General features: G+C 42.2%; 1 protein-coding gene across 1 annotated transcript in view; it reads left to right on the top strand.

Annotated features, from left to right (window-relative positions):
- The first annotated feature begins 6,838 nt into the window (after positions 1–6,838).
- Positions 6,839–9,300, top strand: part of Fam3c (FAM3 metabolism regulating signaling molecule C) — a 37,153-nt gene continuing 34,691 nt past the window's right edge. Inside the window, exon 1 of the mRNA XM_032906901.1 lies at positions 6,839–6,896. Coding sequence (XP_032762792.1) covers positions 6,884–6,896 — 13 coding nt within the window. The 5' untranslated portion in view covers positions 6,839–6,883. The remainder of the gene's footprint in view (positions 6,897–9,300) is intronic.

Raw genomic sequence — 9,300 nt, forward strand, 5'->3', positions numbered from 1 at the left:
AGGTTATACAAGTTGGCCAAGCATCAATTACACAGTTACCTGCTCTTTCTTAAAGCCAGCCACAGCAATGATCCCATATCTGCAGGCACATAAGGAGAGCCCTGTTACCTTCTTACCGTGACCATGATCTTCTCGGTGAAGCAGAGCTTAGTGACCATTTCTGTGTGTGTCTTTCTGTCTTCGGCTATGGGTTTGGAAACAGTCCAGACTCACTCCCACCTCTACTGTGAGTGAGCAGCTCCAGCTATAGGAAGGTAAAGGTGTTTCCATTTGAATTAGATTCCTCTGCTTCTCATGAAGGATCAGTTGCCTTCCAGGGAGGGTACGCCCTGGGAGTGTTGGTCAACACTCTTTCCATAGGAGCCATCGGTATTCTCCAAATAACCGAGCAAAAATGTTCCACTACTAAGGTGTCATTAGGGAAGTTTTCCAGTCCTCTATTTTATTTTATTTTCTAGTTAAACAAATGCCCAGCCCTTGAGGCCCAGCTAACCATATATGTAAGCCCGTGTAGTCTTTAAGGCCCAAATGAGTCGTTTTTCAGAGCAGGTTGAGAAATAAAATTTGAATTTGTGAAATGTAAAGATGGTATGAAACCCAGATTCTTGTTGTCCATATAAATAAAACTTTATTAAAACACAGTTGAGCTAGACCTGTTGTTGGTGCACTTGAGAGACACTTGGAAGGCAAAGATAATCAGATCTCTTGAATTCCAGGCCAGACTGGTCTACTTAGTGAGTTTTAGGCCAGCCTGGGCTACATGGTAAGACCCTATCTCAATAAAAACAACAGACTCCATCTTTGTTCCATCCAGCTATGCTGTACAGCTGGGGTAGAAATTGTGGGACTTGATGCCAGAGCAGCTTTTACAGAAAATATCTGTGCTTTTGCCTGGCAATAGTCACATGTGGAGAGCTGTATGGTATTGCAACTTTTTTCTTTCTTCTTTTGAGACATGATCTCCCTATTTAGCTGTCCTGGTACTCACTGTGTAGACCAGGCTGGCTTTGAACTCACAGAGATCTGCCTTCCGGGTGCTGGGCCTAAAGGTGTGCACCATTGCAGCTGCTGTTTGAATCTTGTTTCTAACAGTAGATTTAGCAGAGTAGCTTACCCTAGTGACGCTTATAAATGTAACTTCTTTTGCTCTCAGTAGTAACCCATTTCCTTGTGCACGTTAAATGCTCAGAGCATGAAAATTTATTTTCCTATCTAATCTTGGCGATGCCTTACTCAGTCCCTGAAAAAAAATAAATGATGTATGGGTGATAGATACGTACATATGCATATGTGTGTGTATGTGTATGCAAATAGATATGTCTACATATCTGTGTAATAAGCTGTATACATTTCTGTGGCTATGCGATTTGTTATATATATTGCAATTTATTGGGGAAAAACAAATGGGCTCACAGTTCCAGAGACTGAGAGAGCCAGGCTTTGCAGTTGGCACGTTATCTATGCAGCAGACCTGATGGTACAGTGTGCCTGTGCAGTGTAGCATTATCCCAGCCAGGCAGAGAGCAGAGTCTCCCTATTAGAAAAGCCAGTATTTCCTCCTCTACTCAGACACCAGGATAAATGCAAAAGATGTGTCCTTAAAGGGTGACAGGAATTTTTCCCAAGCAGAACACAGAAAGGACTTTGCATCAGATCCCAGGTGGGTGTCCTCTGATCTATTTTGAGACAGTGTCTGTGGGTTGAGGGCCCAGTCTCTAGACCTCTCCCTGTTTAGATGCCAATTATAAATCTGGGCTGCTTTTTTTTACATATGGGTCTGCTGGACCTGGGCCAGTTATGACGTGGGGCCCCCACAACTCCTTCCTGAGGCTCAAGTAATTCAAGTGGTTTATACTTAACATTTCCTGCATTCAGGCTATTAGAAATGACACTGGTGAGCAGACTCAGAGGTTGTGGTTTGGGAAGGCGGACAGAGTTTCCCTGCACTCTCTAGGTGTACCACTCCTCAGAAACCGTAGCATTCTATCCTGTGGAAGCCTTCTGGGCTCTGTCTGTCCTGTGAGGTTTTGTGAGACTTCATTCCATAGGCCTGACTGAAGCATGGGCAGCTGTGTTGAAATGTGGTGGGACAGAAAGGAAATGAACTAATGTTAGCGGACTGAATGGGGAACCCCAGCAATTCTTCTTGCCTCTTCAGCAGGCCTCAGGACTGAGGAGAGTCTTGTGACCTGTCAGATAAAACTGCACCAAAGGTCATTCTTGGCTAGCGAGCATCAACACAGCAAACTTAGGTTAGGTTTCTATCTTTTGCAGGGTGAAAGAGAAATTAGAGTCTAGAATAACAAGTCATTAGATAATTCTTATATCCTGCCTTGTGGGAAGGAGTTTAGGGCCAGGAACTATGGATGGAAATTCTTACGTCTGAAGAGATAAATTTGGCAAACCAAACTACCTCAGGAATCCTTGTTGTCAGGTCTGGATTAGAGCCCCACTGGAGGAAGGCACTTCACCTCCCTCAGTCTAGATCCAGGTGCCAATCATCCAAGAAGGTCCCTTCGTGCACTCCCAGAATGGTGTTGACTTAGAGGCAGAGTGTGGCCCTGTCAGGATGACAGGTGGAATTCACCCTTACAGACTGGGCTTAACTAGGTCTATTGTTTTGTAGTTTGACCTGTTTCTATGTGGTCTCTTGCAAAGTGGCAGCTCCCTTGGGGGCTGGAAAGATTGCTCTGGGGTTAAGAGCACTTATTCTTATAGAGCAACTGGGTGCAAACCCACAGTTTCTGTCACCCTAGTTCCAGGGGATCTGATGTCCTCTTCTGAACTCGGTGGGCCACTGCATGCACAAAATGCCCAGACACACCCGTCGAGCCTCCGTACACGTAAAATCAAAATTAAATTATCAAAAGAAAAGCGCCGGCCCATTTGAATATTGGAATCGTCTGAATTTAATTGGTTTGGTGAAGATTGCTATTTGGCCAGCACTGAATTAAAGTTGGGTTAAAGCGAATGGTGGTTCTCTATTTTGTGAAATAGAATCGATCATATTTTCTTTTGTCTGGATTACATCTTTTTATTTCTATGCTATGGTATGTACTTGTATGCATATTTTCTTTCATCATCTTTGTCTTGAGGTGGTAGTAGGATTTCTAACACTCAAACTTAAGTCAGTGTGACGAACTGTCAGATCCCTGGAGCGGTTAGCTTGCAGCCGAGATTAGCAGTTCCCAGAGCAATTTGCAAGAGCCAAATTGATTGACATGGCATTTCGTCAACAAGGTCTTGAGTACATCGGTGTGCAGGGGAAGCAATGGAGGCTTTGCGAGAGTCCTTCCTGCTCTTCTCAGGAACCCCCTTGCCCTCGCCCGTAAGTCCCTCATTATACCTAGGACTATAGACTAGCCTGATGGTGGGAGGACTGCCGAGCCAGACAGTAATTGTTTTTATGGCTTGTTTCTTTGATACAGAACAGTGTTGTGATAAAGGAATGGGAGTGTGGTTGGACCTGTGACCGTGCTTTTGTTACTGTTGGTCTTTAATGAATTCTAGACAGGTCCTCCTTATATAGTGGCCCAATTTTGAGTAACAAAATTGTATTAAATTGGACCAATCTAGGTAGTTGGGCTAAAATATCCAGTTAAGTTAAAGCATCCAGAAAACTGGACTTGGTTCCCAAGACCCTAACTAAAGCTCTCTTCTTTACTCTCAGACCCTGAGTATGCACACACTTCCTTCTGGTCAGTGTTCCTTCACGCAGGGGGCAGTGTGACCTTTCTCCTTGTATTTTCAGGTGACATTCGAACCTTTCATTTAGCATTCTTTTTTAAAAGATAATTATGTATTTATTTTATGTATCTGAATACACTGTAGCTGTCTTCAGACACACCAGAAGAGGGCATCAGATCCCATTACAGATGGTTGTGAGCCACCATGTGGTTGCTGGGAATTGAACCCAGGACCTCTGAAAGACCAGTCAGTGCTCTTAACCTCTGAGCCATCTCTCCAGCCCATCATTTAGCATTCTTATCTATCTAAAATGCTAAAGTTATTTTGGTCTATCCCTTCACTTTTGGAGCAGTGAATACCTTAAGTATCCTGTCTTAAATATTTTAATATTTATATTATTGTTTGTTTGTTTGCTTTGAAAGACAGTGTTTCTCTGCATAGCCTTGGCTGTCTTGAAACTTGCTTTGTAGACTAGGCTGGTCTCAAACTCTCTGCCTGCTTCCACTTTCCAAGTGCTGGAGAATATTTGCATTTTTATCTATTCTAAGAATACTCTCTTTATTACTAATATTCTGGTTTTGGAAACTAGTTCAAATTTTTGTATCTCTGCCTTTCACTGAGCATATAGAAAATTTATATACGTTGACCTGCTGTCTGGAGATTAGCATTCTGAATCTTCAGCTGAGGCCTTTTTATTCCTTTATTGTCTTTGGACTTATCTCTTCTTGATTGCCTGAAGTCTTCCTGAACTGTTTCTTCCACTACCTCATATGCTGTATCTTCAAATGCTCTTTAAACAGCCAGGCATGGTTTGGAATTAGCGCATCATAAACACTCGCCAGACTTTGCTCTTAAATCTATTTCAGTACTCCCGGTCTTCGGATTTACACTTTTGTGTCATTAAAGATGCAAGAAAGTTAATTAAGGAAATTAATTAAAAATGTGTTAATGACCGAGGCATTTTGATGAGATTTTAATAGAGAAATTTTTCTAAATGTTAACTCCCTAAGATTTTTTTTTAAAGATTTATTACTATATACATGTACACTGTCGCTGTCTTCAGACACACCAGAAGAGGGCATCAGATCCCATTACAGATGGTTGTGAGCCACCATGTGGTTGCTGGGGATTTGAACTCAGGACCTCTGGAAGAGCAGTCAGTGCTCTTAACCGCTGAGCCATCTCTCCAGCCCTCCCTAAGATATTTTAATGGAAAACAATTGTATTCACAGAGTAACCCGGCAGGAGTTTAGTAGGGGAATTGCCATTGTAGGGAACAGCAAGCAGGAGGCTGGTGACTAATTATGCAGGTGTGGTCTTCCCTGGCAGGCAATGGATGCTGAAACAGAATATCAGTGTCTGGTACCCAGCTGCTTACTGAATCTTCAAAGAAATTTTCCTAGGTCACATTCAGATAGGAGCGAAATGTTTTGGCATATAAGACGGGAGGAAGGGCCACGTGTGTGTTGTGAACACAGAGTTCAGTTTCACTGGAAACCACAAGAGAATTTATGACCAGTTGGAGTTTCCTTTTGACCAGCTGCACCCCCCATCCCCACCTCTATCCCCCACCACTTTATGTGAAGCCTTGTGATTACCTCAGTATCTCTTCTTTCCTTTACAATTCTGGCTGGTGCCTGAGGACTTTATAGCTAGATAGTATTGACTTTGTTTCCATAGATAACAAAGGAAAAAATAACAATGGTTAAACAGCTCTGTAAAGGTGTTGGTGTTTTTTTGCTTCTGGTTAGCTTTGGGGAAGACTGGGAGGCAGCTGAAGTCATAGGGGGTTGGGATCCATGCAGGCTTTCCACCCCGTTGCTTTTTCCAGTGAATAGGAAAACTGGATATTTTTTTCCGTGCCCTCCAGGGAAAGGTCATTTGGGGAAAAGGGGGCACTATCTGTGAATTATTAAATCACCATGTGAGTATGTGCTAGTGTGTGCACATGCTTGTGTTTGTGAACCTGTGTGGCACAGTGTGTGTGCAAGAAATCAGAGGAAAAAAATGTATCTCAGATTAATAGGATCCATTACACAAAACCATTTGAGTTCTGTTCCTTTACTAAATGTTGCCGGAGGTAGTTGTCTGGATGAATGTGGGTGTGGCCTTGGTGTCAAAATATTATTTATGGTTCCATTTTAAGTAAAAGTTTCATGCATTTTTGAATTTGGTAAAAAGGAAAAGCAAACACGTGGCTTTTCTTCATTTTCTTTCCTAGCCTATGTTGCCAGTTGGTGAAATAATATCAAAGAATAGTTTCTATCCAGAGTTCGCTGTGAATGCTTACGACAGCGATATCCAAATTATGTTCTTAAAAAACGACATAAGTAATTTGTTAATCTCACCAGGGAGAAAAGACCACTACCACAATTTTGAGCCAAGCTTTAATTAAATACTGGCCAGGAGGATGAACTCTAGCTAGGTCTATGCCAGAAAATGGCCACATTTTGCAGAGGCTTGAAAAGGCAAAACTTGAAGTCCACCATATTTCCTATTAGGTCCAAACAGGGGCAAGCAGACATCCTGACATGTTTCCTGCCTAGGTACCTCCCGCCCACCTCCAGTCAAGCATATCAGTACAAACAAACTTGTTTAAGGGCACACAAACTTGTGGTTTGTTATTTCCCAAAAACCATAGCCCCCAGCATTCTAGGAATTATCCGTCCTTGGGCAAGTGGGGCTTACAGGTTACCTTTGGCTCTTTTATATCCTGTACTGACATGAACTGGTCTATCTGAACTCCATTTCTATAGACAGTTTCTGTTACTTGGTAAAGAACTTATTGACCTGATGTACTCCCTAGTGTTTGAATGTAAGTTCCTAATGAATGTGCGATCGCTGAGGGTCATAATCACCCTCTGTGGGCACAGATATAATGGCTCATGGCCTTGCTTCTTTATCTGAGGGAGCAAAGGACACAGCCAGAAGCAAGGAGAGATCTTTCATTTTCTTTTTAATGGCCCAGGGGAAGGAGTGGCCAGTGATAAGAGTTTTTTTTTTTTAATTAAACCTTGCTATCCACAGAATACTTAGAAATGACATGGTTTACTTAACTGGTTTCACATATATTTATCCTAAATTAGCCTCAACCTAAGGAGGAATATTCATTGTATAACTCATGGTGTTTGCCTTTCCTTTTGATTTTTTTTTAGGTCCTTCTTTCCGAGAAGTGCTAGAGAGTAAGAAGGCAAAAATGAGGGTAGCAGGTAAGATATTTATTTAATCCAGTGAAAATAATTTTTCATTTCACAATTTATTTTATAACCTGTTTGTGCAATCATGGCTAATGAAAAGGATGCATGATTCATTAATTCTCTTTCAACTTTCATCTTTCTCCTCTCCACTTCCTGGGGGATGGGGGTGGGGTAGGGGGGTGGGGGTGGGGGGACTGTCTTGCTTCCTAGTCCAAACTGGTTTTAAGCTATCTTCCGGTCTCAGGTGCCATCATAGCTGTAATGTTTCCCATAGTTAAGTACCAGGCTGAAATAAACTGAATCGTGTTTAGCCTTTTTGTTTCATGTAGTCACCCGATCACCACTCGTACATCTAGTAGGCATTAGATAAGTTTTTGTACATCTAGCATATTGAAATTATGCCAGATATTATTAATATTTATTTTTGATGGGGTAAGCACCTTTTTACCTAATGGTACATATAAAATACTCAAAGAATAGCTTTGAGAATGGAGAGAATGACTTTTTCTTGCCAAGTTTAAAAAATAAAAATAAAAGAATTCTAAAGTGGAACTTTCTCCTGTGTGAAGTATGAATTATATGTGAAGAATTTACTAAAATGTGGTTTGGCTTTGATTTTTTTTTTTTTTTTAGTCGAAGTATAAATCCAGGGCATCAAAGCAATATGAGGTAGTGTGTTATTTACATTGAGAATCCTTGGTAGATGGCCGCGGTATTAGTGCAGGTATTAATAAGCATCTTTAAAGGGTAGAGCCATGAATACCAAGTTGGCTTTGCCTACCTGAAAGTGAAAACCTTTTTCTCTTATGCTGCCTCCAGCCACAGCCCCTTACCCCACCAGCCCAACCAAAAGGAGGAGAGTCTGAGGCAGTCTACGAACTCTGTGCTACAGGAGAAGACAGGTTGTTTTTCCAATCTCAAGATAGTCTTATTCTTAATCATCATTTCCTTTCTTTTTTTTTTTAAGATTTATTTATTTACTATATACATGTACACTGTCGCTGTCTTCAGATGCACCAGAAGAGGGCATCAGACCTCATTACAGATGGTTGTGAACCACCATGTGGTTGCTGGGATTTGAACTCAGGACGTCTGGAAGAGCAGTCAATGCTCTTAACCACTGAGCCCTAATCGTCATTTTCTTACAAGCAAAACCCAAGTGTTTTCCTAGAGTTGTTTATCAGAGGTTCCCGAAGTCGAGGCGGGTGGACAGACAGCTCTTTTTAATTTCTTATAGTTGCATAGAATCAAGCAGAGTTGATCAAATGCCATGATTACTAAACCAAGTTAAATGAGGGTTGCTTCGTATGCTTTTGTAAAAAATATGGAAAATTCGACTCTCTCTGCTGTGAAAAGCGCCATTTCTAGGTAGTTATACACGTGTGGGGTAAGAAGACTCCAGAAACAAGAGCTTGTTTGTATTCTAAAAAACACGTCACACTCTTGCTTTGTTTGCTTTGCATTTTGTTTCTGTATGTTCCTGGGATCAGCAGGACGATTTGTAACTGTGGCCTCCTGAGGATTTTTAAATATGCCCTTCAGGGACGATGACCAGAGCCAGTTCTCGTTTTGCACATAATTCTAAATGCACTCAGTTAAATTAACTTCATCCGCCAGTTCTTGTGTTTGGACTTTTCTTAGCTTACGTCGGGGGGCCTTTGATGGACTGTAAGGACAGTTAGCTATGTGTTCACCGTTTTGAGACCATATTCTGTAGCAAGCTCCTGGAGTCTCCCACCGTAGAGACTGCGAGTGTCTCTGCTGCTAACTTTTCTGTCTCTTGGAGCAATCTCTTTCTCTCTTGTTCCAGTGTAAGTAAACAGGCCCTGCTCTAAGACTCAGGCTAAGAGCACTTGATGCTCTTGCTGCAGAGGACCAAGGCTCCGTTCCCAGCACCCACACGGTGGCTCTGAACCGTCTGACACTGGTTCAGGGGTCTGACACCCTCTTCTGACTTCTGCGGGCACCAGGCTACATATTCACATGTGTACACATAGGCAAAAACACTGACGTTCGAAGTAGGGAAAGGGAGTCATCAAAAGGAAAACAGCCCGTCGATGTGACCCTGAGCAAGTTCAGCCCTGAACAGTGCAGGTTTCATCCATCTGCTTTAGGAGACAGTAATAGGGCCTATCCCCTATCATAAATGCCCATGGCTGCTTGAAAATTAGGTGAAGCCTAGCACGCTCTGTCCATAGCTATACGGAGGAGATGCTAGAAAAATCTCTGTACCTTCCTCCCAGTCTGCCTGTGAATCTAAAACTGCTCTAAAAAAACACATAACCTAGCATGTGATTGCCATCCCCCAGCCTCTGTCCACTTCAACATCTTACCTGGTAAAAATGGCGTGTGCCATCTGCCGCAGTCGTTCATCCGCCGAGCGTATGCGTGTAGTGTTGAAAGCACACGTGCTTTT

The sequence above is a fragment of the Rattus rattus genome, chromosome 6, assembly GCF_011064425.1.
Source record: "Rattus rattus isolate New Zealand chromosome 6, Rrattus_CSIRO_v1, whole genome shotgun sequence".
NCBI lineage: Eukaryota > Metazoa > Chordata > Mammalia > Rodentia > Muridae > Rattus > Rattus rattus.